Genomic DNA, 17,347 nt, shown 5'->3' with positions numbered 1-17,347 from the left:
CCCCCTCCAGAACCAGTGGAGAGGTGCATCCACTATCACTATCCTTGGCAGGATGAAGCAGGCTGGGCACAAAGCCTCTTCTAGAACCAGTGGAGAGATGCATCCACTATCACTATCCTTGGCAGGATGAAGCAGACTGGGTACAGAGCCCCCTCCAGAACCAGTGGAGAGATGCATCCACTATCACTATCCTTGGCAGGATGAAGCAGACTGGGCACAAAGCCCCCTCCAGAACCAATGGAGAAATGCATCCACTCACCCAATCCTTGGCAGGATTAAGCAGACTGGGCACAGAGCCCCCTCCAGAACCAGTAGAGGGATGCATCCACTATCACTATCCTTGGCAGGATGAGCAGACTGGGCACAAAGCCCCCTCCAGAACCAGTGGAGAGATGCATCCACTATCACTATCCTTGGCAGGATGAAGCAGACTGGCACAGAGCCCCCTCCAGAACCAGTGAAGAGATGCATCCACTATCACTATCCTTGGCAGGATTAGGCAGACTTGGCACAAAGCCCCCTCCAGAACCAGTAGAAGAGGGCATCCACTTGCAAGACTGTGGCTTTGCGCTCCCCAGGACCAAGCAGTGGTCAAACCACCCACTTGAGAAACTTGAGAGACTGTGGCTTTGCACTCCCCAGGACCAAGCAGTGGGCAAACCACCCACTTGAGAGACTTGAGAGACTGTGGCTTTGCACTCCCCAGGACCAAGCAGTGGGCCAAACCACCCACTTGAGAGACTTGAGAGACTGTGGATTTGCACTCCCCAGGACCAAGCAATGGGCCAAACAACCCACTTGAGAGACTTGAGGGACTGTGGCTTTCGCTGTGGGCATGTTGCCCCGTCAAGGAGCAGTGGCGTAGTACCATCTTCCAGCTGAGGTGCCGCCCCTCCCCTTCCCCCTAAGGCGCCTATGTTTTTTCGACCGAATGCCCCTGCAGTGTTCTCTCCGTTTTGAGGCAGGAGTCAAGTGTGGGCTTCTCCTATGATTTTTTGGGCCACTGGTCCAAGGACATTTACAATGGACAGTGTACGGGCTTCTGCACATATTGTAAATACTTGTATATACTATTGTTTACATTCGTTAACTTTCTATGCATTTTCTAAATATCACAGATTTGACTCTATTCCTTTTGTCATGGTGTTCTTCCAGGGGGTTACGGGGTGTAAATGTACTGTTGATGCATGTGTGTTTGTGTATAGTGTTGGGGAGGGGTTGGGGGTGATGCATATTGCATGTGTGTGTCACTCTCTTTTTCCTCCCCATCCCCTGTGTGCTAGGTGCAGTACTAACCGCGGTCATCGCTGCTGCCTTCTTTGAAAGTCCTGGTGTATCAGCAGATACACCACCATGGGGAGGACCTGCAGTTCGGGCTCCATGGCGTCCTGGTTCTTCGTTGAATTTCAAAAGGTGAGTGCTTCCCCTTCAGTGTACTGTTTTCGCCGTGCTTTTGATGTCGTTGGTACCGCCCAGGAAAAGCTGGCGGATTGGTGCCTCGTAATACGGTGGGTGGTACATTGTCTTCCGCCTGTCTGATGCCGGTGACAGCCGCAGTGTTTGTTGCTACCGCCTTGGCGGTCGGTGTGTTAAAGTGGCTGTCTATGTTGGTGGTTTCCACCGTGGTCGTGATCCCATTTTTTTTCCTGCCGGCCTGTTGGCGGTATTACTGCCGCTTTATCACTGACCGCCAGGATTGTTGAGGGCCTTTATATCACTTTTCAGTGATATCTCCACATTTACTTATTGCATCTTTGATCGTTTTGACCAGCAAATATCCAGATAAATATTATATGTTTTTCTAAACACTGTGTGGTGTAATTTTTGTGGTGCTACATTGCGTTATTGCATGATATATCACACAAATACTTTACACATTGCCTTCTAAGTTAAGCCTGACTGTTCAGTGCCAAGCTACCAGAGGGTGGGCACTTGATAATTTGGATTGTGTGTGATTTTCCCTGACTAGAGTGAGGGTCCTTGCTTGGACAGGGGGGAACCTGACTGCCAAACAAAGACCCCCATTGCTAACACATACCATGAGGCAATCACAAAAATACCACAGTGAATATATAGTGCTATGCAGAAAATAGTAAATAAATGCACCGATAATGTACTGGGGTATAGCCTCACCTTGGATGTTTGTAAAACTCATGTTTGTTCTTGAATTTTTGTCCTGAATTTTGACCCTTCGTCCTGAAAGTTTACCCTTTGTCCTGAATTTTTTACAATCCTGTCCAGAATTTGCTGTCATGCCAGGTGGTCACCCTAGTCGACATGCGCCACCGGGAAAGGGCAGAAATGCACCATATCTACAAGATATGTCACATTTCGGTCCTCTCCCCCTGTTCTGACGTACAAATTGCTGCCTAGTGCCAACGCAGGCACCCATTGCACCTTTGTGGAAGGGGATGCCTGCATTGCAGTGATGATTGTTTTTGTGCAGGAAGGGACACCATGAATTTACACCTGCCATGGGATCAGCACATTGGCGAAAGACAAGTTGGCTGGGTGAAACATCCAGTCCACCTTTCACGGTGCAGACGACACCCACCTGATCTTCAAAGGGGGAGAGTGACTGCACCTGCCTACAGTGCATTATTGTGGGTCCATGGGGCGCTTTTTTCCTTCTCCATAGGGGTGCCGCCTGGGGCGTACTGACTGCGTATCACCTTTTTGTGGCGCACAGTCCCTGCACCTCCTAACAGCCTCTTTGCCTCTGCACAGTAATTGCTGCTGGACCTAGGTTCCGGCTGGATCTCCTTCATTTCCTACACTGAGTGTAGAATAATGCACAGAAATTTGTAAGTGATGTGAGGACGTTCCTTACTGCACCTCAATGTAATTTGTGCAATTTGTTTTTGGCAGTCATGTCCTGAATGAATCTTATTGGTATAAAAACTACTGAGTGACATCTAAAGGCTCTGTAGATGTAGTTCCATCTCAGGTAGATACCAGTCTTTAAAATTATGAATTTTGTAGTGTCTTTGGGAGCATAATTGCAACTTTTCTAGATAGGTTTAGAACTGGATTTGGTGCAAGGCTTTGTGTGTGCTCAACAACATAAATTCCAAGAACACACACTTAGCACAGGTGGTCCTCACTAAATCTATAAAATGCAATGCAATAACTTTGACTCAGAAGACAAACCAAGATTTTGGTCCATATTTAGCTGCATGAAGGGTAACTAGCCTTTCAAGCCTCCTATGGTTACGCTGTTTCGAAGAGCTGAACCCTGTAAGAACTGTATTATGTATTAGGTATTCCGTCTTCAATATGATACTATCAGCATCTCACAGGACAATCACATTAGTAAGCCTGGTAGGTGTTCTTTCAAAAGGGAGGAGACAGTGACTGGTGGGCCTGTAATTCTCTATGAAAATCTTGTGACTGTTTGTCTTTCTACACAGGTTATTAATTAACAACCCTCCGGTTATTTTCCAGCTTTTCTTTTAGATTGCTTCTTAGACCTGACTCCCTTGCCCTCTAGTCACAAAGCTTGTCACTTTGATACAAACAGTGTAAGTCAGGTGGTCACAGGAGACTGTAAAGTCTATTCTGCTTCCATGACCACTCAAATAGAACTACATTCACATAGAAGTGAGATAGCTGAATGTTTGCTTAATATAAGACATTCGGTCACCCAGGTAACATGGCTGTGAGAGCTGACAATCTTTCATGTTTTGGAAAAGACCAAGAAAGCCATAATGACCAGCACCACTGCTTGTCTTATGGGCAATCTCATTGTGAGATACTGGATTATTAAGTGAGGTAGATGGTAGTCCATCACAAGTAATAACAACACTTTACTTGGTAGGTACATTAAAGGTTTCAATAATCTAAACCTGAAATCAACATTTGGTATCTATGGCACAAACCAGAAAGTCTTAAATTAAGAAAAGGTGTAAAGCATTTATAAGTACCAAAACAGTAAAAGAAAGTCAAAAACACAACACAATAAAATCCCACTACAGTTTATAAAGATAGAGAATGTTTCATTTAACAAATGTTACTGAAATGGCAAAAATCCAATAAGATGAACCAGAGATATGAGTTTTTAAAGTTTGAATTAAAAACAGCACCAATAAGCACAAATCACCAACTATGGGTATCTGTTTGCATTTGACCAAAGTAAAAGTCAAAAGTTAAGCAGACCGCAATGGCCCGCCAGTTGGATACAGGGATTAGGTTCATCCTGTTGGAAAGATTACCTTCTGACTTAAAGAGTTTTCTGGAGAAAAAGTGGTAATCGACAAGTTGCTACTGGGGCAAGCTGTAAGTGGATCTAAGGAATGGCTTGACAACATCTGGGAGTATAAGCTCACACAGGAAGATTCCCTAGTGCTATTGACCCACCCTGCATATTCTTAATGCTCTGTCATAGGAGGCAAACCATTTGCCAATGTCATGCCTTACCACAGTGCTAGGCACAAACCCACCTACCACAAACCCAGTCTGGCCTTCTTCTTCTCCAAAGCCAATGTATTTTCTTTTAGTGCCAGTTTCTTCTCCTACGGGGCTATGAGTGAAAATTGCACTGCAGTTCCCTTGCTAATTTCCTGTCACTGAGCGGTGGCCAGTTCAGAAGGGCTTGTGCTGTCAGAGCCCACTTCACTTCCAGCACTGAATGGTGCACCAAACAAACCATGTTAGGACAGGTTGTCCCCCTTCTCCTTCATCCTCTGGAGGTGCTTCTTTCTCAGAGGGGATCTGTGTGTGGTGGGCTTTCTCCCAGGTTCTGAAGGCCCTCTTAAAACCCACCTTCTTGACACTGTGGCCCAGTTCTAATTTTGTTTCTCTGCATAGGGACCCAGCGCTCCTCCAATATGGGGAATGAGGAAGAGTTGAAAACACATCTGTTTACAGAATACTACATTACAATGCAGTGCCAATAAAACAACCAGCTATCTCTCCTATCACTCAGTGACTATATTCTTGCCTTTGATTCTATCTAGCAGTCCACTGCTTTTCTGGCAATATTTGCACTATACAAATACCACATACATGCATACAAGACTTACAAAGGCAGGTCAAGTTGACACTCATACATATAGCAAATACATATTCACTCCTCTGCCAAATAGCAATTAGCATCTCACAGTACTATCACACCTATGAGTCCAGTACCTGCCCGTTCAAAAGAGAAGAGGCAATGACTGATAAACCTGTATCATTCTGTGACAAATTATTTGACTGTTGTGATTTCTTTGTCTACAGGTGACAGGCATATAGCTTTCTGTTATTTATTTGGCTTTTACTTTAGTCTGTTGTTTGTTCCTAAAACCGTTCCCTAGGGGTTACCAGGCTTGATGCCTTTCTGATGTGGTGGTCCGGTGATCACAGAAGACCACAGGCTCCATGCAGCTTATGCTGCCACACAGAGAGAATCATGTACACATAGCAGCAAACAAGTATGATGCTTAGGCCCAGATTTATATGGGCCTAGCGCCATTCCAGTGCCACATTTGCGTCATTTTTTTACACTAATGTGACGGTGGAAGGCCAAAAAAGGCTACGCCATATTTACAAAGTGGTGCAATGCTTGCATTGCGCCACTTTGTAACCCCTTGCGCCACATTATGCCTGTGCCAGACATAATGTATGCAAGAGGGGCGTTTCGGCACTAGGGGGGCCGAAAAAATGGCAAAAAGAAATCTGCATAATTTTTATTGGCATTTTTTAATGCCTGATAAGAGCAGGCGTTAAAAAGAGGCTCCCCTTGTGTTTAATGGGCCTCTGGGGGCTTTGCAGGATTAGTGTCATCATTTTTTACGCTAATCCTGCAAAGTGCTGAACTAGTGTAAAACATTATGATGCTAGTCTCCATGACTACCACCATGGTGTGCCATATTTTAAATATTGCACACACATGGTGACATTAGGGGGGCGCTAAGGGGTGGAAGAAAAATGGCGCTGCACTAGGTGCAGCATCACTTTTCATGAATCTTTTCCATAGTGTTCAAAGATACCAACTACTACGAAGACTTGTCTTGCTACAACCTTACTGATCTGACCATGCCTTGGTATTATTGAGGTTTAATTAGTATAAAAACATTTTTAGCTGGTGGCCCAAAGAAACAGATCGTAAAGCTACAGAGACTCAATCTAATAAAAACAGCTTATATTACCCCAGCACTGAAAAGTATTCATTGGATTCTCATGGCACAGAGAATACAATTTAAAAACCTCTACCACACAGGGCTAAGGCCTAGGCATGATTCCCATGCATACACCCAATCGCAATGTGAGATCAAGTAAGACAAAAGTGAGTGGAAATACATAAATTATATTGTTATTTATATTGACAAATTGTAAACTTCACACTTGTATAGCGCACTACTCACCCGTTAGGGTCTCACGGCGCTGTACACATACCGCTGTGGAACCCCTCCTGGCTTTTCCCTGTGAGGTACCCACTCCTGGACAGCCCCAGGGTGAAGCCAGGCATCCAAGCGCTGGCAGGACCATTGTGGAGATTAAGCAAGCTATTGCCCAGAGTTACACCCATTTATTAGATTAGAAACAGATGCAAGAATGATTTGGTCCGAGGGAATTGAGCTCAAGACCTGCCAAGGAAGGAATTGAACTCTGGTCCCAGGGCAGAACTCTGCATCAGGGTCTGCGGCTCTAACCATTGTGCCACACTTCTCCACTAGAACATTGTAGAATTAGTCGATCTTAGTAAACTGTTGGGGGTTGTACCAGGTAAGGCTTTTCTTAATGTAGTCTGTGGTAACTCCATATAGTGTTTTATGAGCAGGACAGAGAGCTTTGAATCTGACTCTCTTCCTCACAAGCAACCAATGAAGCTCTTTTAGTGTCCCTGACACTGACTGAAATATAGGGATCTTCTTTAAAAGTCATGCTGCTGCATTCGGGAGGAATTGAAGTTGTTTCTAGGAACACTAATGAACCCGTACATATATGGCATTGCAGTAGTCAGGTCTGGATATCAACAGAGCAGTAACTACTGTTTTTTGCAACTCAAAAGGTATATCCACAAGAATCTTCATAATGTTCCACAGCAAAAAGAAGCAGGAGAAGGTAAGTTTATTTATCTTTGCATTGAAAGGCAGACTGTTGTAAAAATGTATTACCAAGTTTTTAGCAGTGGATACTGGTGTGGGGAGGGAGCCCAGCATTTTAAGCCACCAGAATTGGTTCCATGATGGAGAGTTCTTTCCAAAAAAGAGAACCTCAGTTTTTGTTGCATTGAACATGAGACTATTTACATTCATCCATACAATAATAACCCCAATACGCTTATTAAAACAAAGGGCTCACTAATAATATCTTTTGAAGTGAACACAATAAGCTGTGTGTCATCTTCGTATGCTATGGGAGCACAGCCAAATAATCAAATTAATTTCAGTGGAGCCACATAAATATTAAAAAGAGTGGGGCTCAATGCTGAGCCTTGAGGGACTCCACAGGGCTATTTAAAGGACTTAGAAACTAGGTCACCCAGGGCCACTGTATGTTCTCTCTGAGAAAGGAAGGAACAGAACAGCTTTAAGGCTGAGCCTTCTATTCCAATTTCTGCCAGTCAAGCTACCAGAGTCTCATGATTGATGGTGCCAAAGGTTGCCGACAGGTCTAATAAAATCATAGCAGCCTTCCCACCACAGTCTAACATGCTTCTAATTTGGCCTTAAACCAAATTGAGCTGAATCCATTACATTATTTTCTTCAACAAATTAGGACAGAGTAATAGTCATATGTGTTTCCAGAACCTTTGCTGGTAAGGGTAGCGGTGAAATAGAGCGGTAATTCTTCACCTCTTTGGGATCTAGTGTTGGCTTTTTCAACAGCGGGAGAATAGATGCTTTTTCAATTCTAATGGAAAAGATCCAGAATGGTGTTAAATAGATGACAATGGGAAATGAGATAGCTCCTACAATCTAATACATTATTTTATGGGGGCAAGAGTCAAAGGGGGGCCCAGATTTTGTTTGGCCCAACAATTCAACCACTCTATCTTCTGTCTGGTTGGACACTCCTTTAAGGTCAATTAACCTTTTGACTCGTTGAGATTATATTGATTAACATATTGATTAGTGTTGACACATAAAACAGCAACATTAAACAATAATATTAATCACCAAAGAATCAATATAGGACACACCGTGACCCACTTAGCCACGAATAAGCACACCTTTTAGTATCAATAAAAATATTTAGTTCCCTATATTAACAATGCTAAGGTCACAAAAATTATTCTCATCACCAAATGGTACAAATAAAGAAGCATCACAGGCTGACAGATTGGCCTGAAGAATCTTAGTTTAAACAAAGCAAATTAAACAATAAACTCAATAGTTAGAACACAAATCAATAACATGAATATCTGTGTAAGAGAGATAAAATACATTTGATTCAGCAATAAACAATGTGAAATCATGGGCATGGAGAAAAACACCTCACTGACCTCAAATTAACATTAGCACATTGGGCTTCATGCAAAAGTTTTAGTAACATTAATTTAGAAAACATCTAACTATGCCACTATCAAAAATAGTAGAAGAATTAAAACAGTAGCAGCTGGTGCCTGTAAAACAAAAGACAAATAACTTTGAACAGACCAGTACATTTACCAATCCTAAAGAATTCAGCTACACAGCATAGTTTCATCCGGAGGTCAGCAGCATCAGCATTAGGACAGGGGGCAATGAAAAGGGGTGATAATTCAGAATTTGGACTGTTAAGTTCTCTAAATCATCAAATTAATTATCTAAGGCAGGCAGCAACGCACTAAAGGCTCCAAGCATAGAGTGCCAAAATAAGCACCAGCATCATTGCATGGAGCATAGAGAAATAATTCAAAATAATGAAATATCAGAATGTCAGTAGACTGACCGGCAAGGCATAAAGGGGGTTATTCTAACTTTGGAGGAGTGTTAATCCGTCCCAAAAGTGACGGTAAAGTGACGGATATACCACCAGCCGTATTACGAGTTCCATAGGATATAATGGACTCGTAATACGGCTGGTGGTAAATCCGTCACTTTTCCGTCACTTTTGGGACGGATTAACACCTCCTCCAAAGTTAGAATAACCCCCAAAATGTCTAAGTGACAGATCATAAGAATGAGAGTGAAGTCTCTGGAAACCAGGAAGCAATGAACCCCCAATGTTAAACTGGTGGGGACATTGTAAAAGGGCGGAAGGGACACATCCCTGCAAGTTTCGTGGTCCCGCATTGGGACCGCCAAATTCGCAATGAGGCCATTAGTCGTTTCAAAGACAATCAGAGTTTTGTAATTTTGAATAAGATTTTTATATTTAGCTTTTTCTTCCACTTTATGCTCCTTCCTCCACACTTTTTCTTGTCTTGTTAAATGTACGTTTAAGCTCCTTGAGCCCCAAAGAAATCCAAGGGGCAGAGGGTCTTTTCCTGTAATTCTTAATAATTTTCACTCTATCATGCTTACTAACTGCAGCTCCTAACCTCTCTTTCCCTGCCGTGGGTTTGGCATCTTTCATAAAATGAGGGTAAAACCACTCAAAGGTATTTACCAAATCAAGAATGCGCATTTTATTCCAGGCTTGGACTTTTTTGTATTGCGTAGAATTGTTTGCCTGATTGGTAGAACATGTAGATTCAAGACTAAAGTTAACAATCTTATGATCTGACCATGTGGAAGGAAAAATGTCATCAACCTTCAGATCTGGCTTATTAGAGAAAATGGCATTCAATACAAGGCCTGCGTTGTGTGTGCCATCAATCACCAATTAGGAGAGGCTGAAGCTATTTAGAATATCCAAAAGAAGCTGTCTCTCTGCTGTTCGTGTCCCTGCAATGAAAATGAAAAACCCCTAACATGGTGAAATTTGCATAAAAGATTGTAGCGTGTCCCCCAGATTCTCTAAAAACTCATTTTTGGACCAGGAGGTCTATGCACCAATAGCCCATTAAAAAAGGATTGGTTAGGTAATTTGCACCTGAAAAACATTGCTTCACTTCCAATTACTGTAGGTAATCTCGAAATACTACTTCAAGGCCTCACCCCATCCTCCCGTTTAACGTTAGAAGGCAAAAAACGCCATGCTATATTTATAAAGTGGCGCAATGCATGCATTGTAACCCTTTGTGCTACATTATGCCTGCGCCAGACATAATGTATGCAAAGGGGGCGTTCCCCTGTTGGGTGGGGGGGCAAAAAATGGCTCAAGGAAATCGAACAGATTTCCTTGCACCATTTCTTTCGGCACTTTTAAAATCTGCTCAGTGCAGGCATTAAAAGGAGGCTTCCATTGCTTACAATCGGCCTCTAGGTGCTTTGCAGGATTATAGTCAGAACTTTGATGCTAATCCTGCAAAGCGCTGGACTAGCATAAAAAATTCAGATGCTAGTCCCCTAACTACTGCCATGTATGCCATATTTTAAATACAGCGCACACATGGTGGCGTTAGGGGGGCGCTAAGGGGTGCAAGAAAAGTGTCCCCTAAATTCTCGAGTCTCACCTCTGGAACTCCTTGTGCCCCAACCTCAGAAATATGAAGAAACTGTCAATTTAAAAAGTAAGTTAAACACAGGCCTGTTCGCTGCTTTCCTATCCGATTGTGAAAACCAAATCCACCCCATCTAAAAGAGCCCCACAGAGCACCGCTCAACATTCACTAAGAATGAAAGCTGAATTTACAGCCAGGTATCCTCAAGTTTTCTGATATGGATTATCAGCCACACAGGAGGGATTGGTGACAGCAATAAATGCAGCTTGATAGAGTTTATTGCAACAAAGTGGCTTTGTACCTATGCTTTACTAAATAATTAAATAAATAAATAAATGGACATTCCAACTGCCAGTACACATTTGCTTCAGAGCAGGGTGTGCTCACTGTTGCACCTCATTTGGTCCTGCACATGAGGTATGTTATCCCCACCATGGTAATCAGGTATGGCAGAGTGGATTTAGTTAATTTATATGAGTCATGGAGAAGAGCCCTTTTCCTGAGTCTTTCAGTTGTTTTACCCCTCCCGGAGCCTTCTACTTCCCAAGCTGACAAGATTCCTTTGGGTAAGACTGGACAACTTTCCCATTCCAGTGCGCATGGTGCCTTGTTATGATGGTTCCATGTCACAACAGAAGTATGTGAATGGGTCCTCTACATCATGAACTGTTTGAAAGAGGAGGTACAAGAAACTAGATAGTGTGCATCATTTTCATCCTGAATTCTGGCCATTAAACCTCTGGGTGACAGTGTGTACCCTGAATATTGATCTCAAAATAGCAAGGGACCACAATATCAAGAATAAAAGATAAACAAAATATCAACCATCAGTAAGTGTAGATTTTCAATACCTAATTCCACTTATATGTTCCTACGCTGTACATATATCTTCAAGGTACGGGAACGTGGAGTTAGGAATATTAAATCTCTACTTCCCTTTAAGTACTTCCCTTCCCTTCCTTTTTATACATTTCTTTAGGGGGCTTTCTCATGTTTAACAAGGTGGGGGTTGTCATACAGTCAGCTTCATAACTGTGATAATTTATGAACTTACTGTTCATATTTTATCACTTGATATTCTGTCTTCGAAATTCTTGTACAACACTTTTCTTGTACCATGGTGTTCTGGGGGTCGATATTCAGTAATACAATGCTGGTCACTTCAGGCCATGTAGGGATCCTGGGTTCACCAAGATAAGCAAGTAAAATTGAAATGATCGAAGAACCAATAAAGCAGTGCAACTTGTGCATATTTGACCAATTGTTCAGGAAAATCTGGAGTCTTGCACGATTGTTTTTCATCGATTTGCACAAGTGCTTGATGTATTTTGAAGAATATCCATGTATTCTGCTCTACCCCATTTTAGGTTTTTGACTGAGCAGCACTTAAGGTGATATTTTGTTGTTGTTTTTCCAAAATGAACCCTTGCACACCATCAAGAGAATACCCACCAACCTATTTCTATGCAGGAGGAAGAAATCTTTCATCAGCATATCAAATGATAAAAGAAGCATGCCCTCTGCTAGCCTTTCACGCAAGGAGATAAAATATCCAAAATAATTTCTGCACTTGATGGATAAGCTCTGCTGCAGCACAGCCCACTGCTCAGAAGTATGAGACCTCCCCTCTCTTGACTGCCAAATTGTCCCTCTGATGAACCACCAAAGCCCACTTGATAGCCTTCACACTATGTGAGTCTTTGCTGCTAACTGTCTGTCGTCTTGTCCCAAGCACTTCCGTGTGTTCCCTTCTGCGCCCCTAGAGGTACTTCCACTTGCCCACCACCCATGACTGCCCACTCCTGTCAGATCTTTCATCCACCCATGAGTGCTAATGGTGAACAGGAGGTGATGTCTGTGAGGGACAGGGGCAGCAGCCCAGAACAGCAGTGAAACTCAAGCCAGCCAGCTCTGCAGTAGTGGCAATTAAAAAAAATAGTGATGCTGTGTATTTGTGTGTGTGAGTGCCCTTGTTTGCTTGAGTGTGCGTGAGGTGTGTTGAGCTCATTGCACACACTGCTGAAATGTCAACCATTGCTCAATAGTGGAAATTTGCGTAAAAATGTAACTGTCTGGGAATGATACTGTTCCCTACCCCCAGTACAATTCTGGCCCTTGCAAAATGGGGTAGTTCTTGGAAAGTTGTGCATACCCATGCAATGATGTTTATTGCCCACACTGGTACAATACTGTCCTTGACACAATGTATAAATTATTAGCTACTTGTAGGTGTCAGTGAGATTATGCTGCTTGCTCACCCCTGGCAAAATGTTGGCCCTTGCATACTGATTGTAATCCTTGGCAAGATGCATGCATTCATGAGATGGTACACATACCCCCATAAATGGCTGCCTCTGGTGTTATTAGTTAACAACACGTGGGTGGCCATGGGAAGGTGGTCATTGCCCAACCCTAGTGAAATGCTTGCCCTTGAAGAGTTCTGGTAAGTCTTAGCAACTTGTGGACTTTTTCCTAAAAAAACTGACTCTGACACAATAGAGCTAATCCATGGCAATTTATAAGCCTCCATAGTATTATGGTCATTGCTCCCCCCATGTTAAATGGCACCTGAGGAATGATGGTACTTCTGTGCAATCTGTGGGCATCAATAAAATGATGTTCATTGCCCACTCTAGCAAAATGCTGCCCCTGGAACATTGTTAGTATGCATGGGATTATGCACCTTGCTCACTTGTGGTAGATTGTTGGTAGCCATATACTGATGATAATTTAGCATCCTATGGAATCCATAGGATGATGTTTATTTCTCACCCTTTAAAAAATCTGGCCCTAGCACAATAGTGATAATTATTGGTAACTTGTGGGCATCCATGGAATATTAACCATTGCCCACTGAAGTAAAATGCTTGCTCGTGCACAAAGGTAGAAATTCTTGGGAACTTGTGAGGACCCCTATTAAAATTCAGGCCCTGGCACAACAGTGTTAATCTTTAACAATTTGTAGGCATTCAAAGAATTATGCCAATTGCTTACCCAGTGAAAACACTACAAAATACCCGACACAGGGTTAAAAAACAGACAATACTTTTATAATTAAATCAAGACCAAAATGACAAAAATCCTATAGGTAGAAGCAGAGTTGTGCATTTTTAAAGAATAAAACAAAGATAGTTCTTAGAAGTCAATAATACTAGAAGGTGACTTGAGGTAACCCTAGACTGGGTTAAATCCAAAGTTCATGCCGACCGCAATGGAGAGGAGACCAGCTACAGGACACACACAGGGCCCACTGTAAAAGTACTTTGGATGGAGCAAGCGTTGATGGCCCGGAGACTTCAGAAACAGAAGGCAAGCCAGCAAGCCCTTGAAGTCACTCTAGGTTCAGGTGAGAGGTGTCCAGTCCTTTCCTCAGCAGGACAAAGATCATCAGGCAGGAGGGTAACTCATCAAAGCAGAGAGCAGTCCTTCTTGGAAAGCAGCTTGGCAGAGTAGCACTCCTTGTAGCATAGCAGTCCTTACACCTGGCAGAGTTTTTCACAGGTCCAGTAGTGTCTGGTTTGGAAGAGGTCAGAGATCCAGTTTCAATACCCAAATGTGTCTTTGAAGTGGGGGTGACTTCAAAGAAGGGTATTTGACCTCCAGACTATCAGTAGGAGGTAAATAGCCCTATGTGTGGAGACAGACTCTACCTAATCAAGTGTAAGTGTCAGCTCCCCTCCACCTTCCTGCCCAGTAAAGCCTATCAGAATGCAGATGAATGCACATAACTGTTCGGACACACCTAACCTTCTTGTGTTTGTGGCTGTCTAGAGGAAATGCACAAAGTGTAGCAATCACCCACCCCAGACGTGTATTGGACATAGGCTGCAGGCACACACCAGTAAGAGCAGAGAAATGCCCTCTTTATAAAAGTGGCATTTCTAAAATAGTAGTGATAAATCCAACTTTAGCAATATAGAGGATTTATCATTACCATTCCAATGATTTGAAACACAACACGGCTACTCCTTTCTGATCAGGAATTCTAGGTTAAATATATATTAAGGAATTCCCAATGCTGTCCTATGAGACGAGTAGGCCTCACTAGTGAAAAAAATGGCTTTGGATGTTTTTCACTACCAGGACAAGTAAAACCTAAAAATGCATGTTCTGCCTTTTACTTCCATAGCACCCTGCCCTACAGGATACCGAGGGCCTACCTTAGGGGTGACTTATATGTAATAAAAGGGGAGTTAAAGGCTTGACAAGGGGTTTTAAATGTAAAGTAAAAAGTGGCAGTGAAACTGCACACAAAGGCTCTGCAATGGCAGACCCGAGACATTTTAAAAGGCTACTTAAGTGGGTGGCGCAATCAATGCTGCAGACCTACTAGTAACATTTAATTTACAGGCCCTGGATATATGGTATACCACTTAACAAGGCACTTACATGTAAAATATGTATGCCAATTGTGGATACACCAATGTTGCATTGTTTAGGGGAGAAGCTCATGCACTTTAGCACTGGTCAGCAGTGGTAAAGGGCTCACAGTCCTAAGACCAACAAAAAGATAAAGAAAAATGTGAGGCAACCAAGCGGAAAGTTTGGGGGAAGACCACCCTAAGGCTGACAGTTATAACACTCACATTATGAATGTTTACACTCATGCTATAACCCTACTGATCTATGAATTACAACATACTTGCATTTGCATTAATGTTGTGTTTTTCATCTTTCCCTCTTACCTTTGTATTCTTTCCCGTTAGTATACCTCTCGCCAGAACTGGTTGAAGTGGACAGATGTAGACGTTCTCCAAACAGAAGTTATGCTTGCCTTGCTAGTGACTGTATTGTCAACTCAACGATTGATTAATTCTGCCTTACTTCCAGACAGCTATTCATGCCAACCTTTAAGCATTCCTGCTAATATTGTGGTGATGCTCTTCATAATACATCAAGACACAATAATATGTAATTTAATCTGATAAAATATTAGATTTCTCGATTTCTAATTCTCCCTAATACTGTGTGTTCCAATCAACCCTTGTCACATTCTAATTACTAAGCCTGCCTTGTCTTTTTCTCACAAAGCAAGACATGTGCTAAAATAAAGCCTAATACTTAAAAACTGAAATTTGAAGGTCCTTAAGGTCAAGCATATTGGGTGCTCCTGCCTGTATGGTAGCCTTTGTGGGTGCCAACACCATCTGCTTGCTGTTTCAGGAGCTAACATCACCCTTTGGCTGAGTTGAGAGAAGCACTAGCATAATTCTTTATGTTAAGCTCCTAGAAGCCACCATTCAAGTGTTGTAGGGTGGGAGAGTGCACAGATGCTTTTCAGCAAGTCAGGTTGGTGATTGCAATTTGCAGCTCCTGCAGATGTCTGTACTTTTGTGGCCAGCACTGTCATGGTAAATCATTAGTGACGCTATTTCTATCCAACTTAGCTTTCATGGGCATGGAAGAAAGAGTTTGAAATAAGTTGGTGATGGTGAGAGTATGGTAGATGTGACTGCTAATCTCAATGTAGATGGAGCATGGGCAGTGCAGGGACCCCCATGAACAGCCCCATTGCACTTTTTACTGCCCGGATTAAAGGTAGTGAATTGCGCGACGGGTGTTGTCACACCGATGCACCGCTACATTGCCGCCAGCTCAAGTATGAGCTGACGTCAATGTTAAGGCCCTGTTCCCCATTGGGCCCGTGGGTGGAAACAGCGGGGGACTCTTTATAGGGTAGCGGGTGGAAGACCGGCGTGGCAGTCTTTCATGTAAATGAGTTTGGCGGGCGGCATCTGCCGCCCACCAAACTCATAATGAGGGCCTATGTACTGTATTGATCTGTTGGTACTCTTGCGTTGTATTTTTGTGATGAGGTGCACATTTTATAGCACAGGTTGTCATGGCAGTGTTTCAATGCCCACGTATATTGGAAGGTGTGTGGGCCTGCTGATCAATAATATGCTGAGGCGTGTGGTTATATCTGTGTCATCACTGCTGTGTTTGTGATTTTGGCATCTTTGTGTGTCCTTTCCTCGACTTTACCATCCAAGTGTTTGATTTAGTGTTGCAGGTCTATCTATGTCCATAAAGGTGAAGCACGTGGGGTCTCAGAATATCTTGGTTTCTTGGTCTTGCTCGGTCCCATCTTTTTACTTACTTGTATAAGAGATAAATCAGATAGTGATTTGCTGTAAGTCATACACATTTGTGATCACTTGCCAAAGATAGGCCTAGGTCTCGAGGTTCCATCACAAGGTTGACTTTCAACTCATCCTGTTTGCTGATGAGGGACTTGAACAAGAGTATGGAACAAAAATCACAGAAAATAAACAGGAATCTAACCTTTTTGCTGTCTTTTTCTGCTGCTCTCAAAATTAGCCCTGGGGCATGTGGTAGCAAGAGCGGTACCAGGAGTATCAAAGAACATTTCGGGTAACAGACGCAATCATAGGCTATCCATAATTAATGTCCATGAACATCACCTTCTAGTGCTCAGAAATTCGGTTACTATGATGCATACGCTTTTAATCAGTCCTTTCTTCTCAATATTTCAGAATCATTCATTAGAGGCAAAGGGAGCAGAAACCTTTGATAGTCTTGAATATATTAATGTCTAGCTCTAGGTATTCACATGATAAAACTTTGACGTAGTAATACCTTTATGTTTGTTTATGACCAATACATCATTAGTACCCATGCTGTACTTTTCTTTCTTTGATAACCAATTATAAAAAAAGCTTTGTTTTTCCATTTGCAGATTTAAAGGCTATGTATACACCTACAGGATACATCAGACAGATACGGGATCTTGGACAACTGATGTAATGTATTATTTTAAACAAAACTTTGCCTCATGTTTTCTGTTGAAGAAATGTACATTGAAAGCTAATGACTTCATATACTTTCCTAAACAATAGTGGACATTATTTGTATATTGTAGTCACAAAAAGC

The 17,347-nt window shown here is 42.6% G+C and overlaps 1 protein-coding gene across 2 annotated transcripts in view; it reads left to right on the top strand.

The window, feature by feature from the left end:
- Positions 1-17,347, top strand: part of SH2D1A (SH2 domain containing 1A) — a 534,870-nt gene that overhangs the window by 169,362 nt on the left and 348,161 nt on the right. For both annotated transcript variants that reach the window (XM_069205937.1, XM_069205938.1), the window contains exon 2: positions 17,154-17,217. In XM_069205937.1, the coding sequence (XP_069062038.1) occupies positions 17,154-17,217 (64 nt within the window). The remainder of the gene's footprint in view (positions 1-17,153; positions 17,218-17,347) is intronic.

This window comes from Pleurodeles waltl, chromosome 2_1 (assembly GCF_031143425.1).
Source record: "Pleurodeles waltl isolate 20211129_DDA chromosome 2_1, aPleWal1.hap1.20221129, whole genome shotgun sequence".
Lineage (NCBI taxonomy): Eukaryota > Metazoa > Chordata > Amphibia > Caudata > Salamandridae > Pleurodeles > Pleurodeles waltl.
Note: the sequence above shows the minus strand (reverse complement) of the source record. Positions and strands in the feature narration are given on the sequence as shown.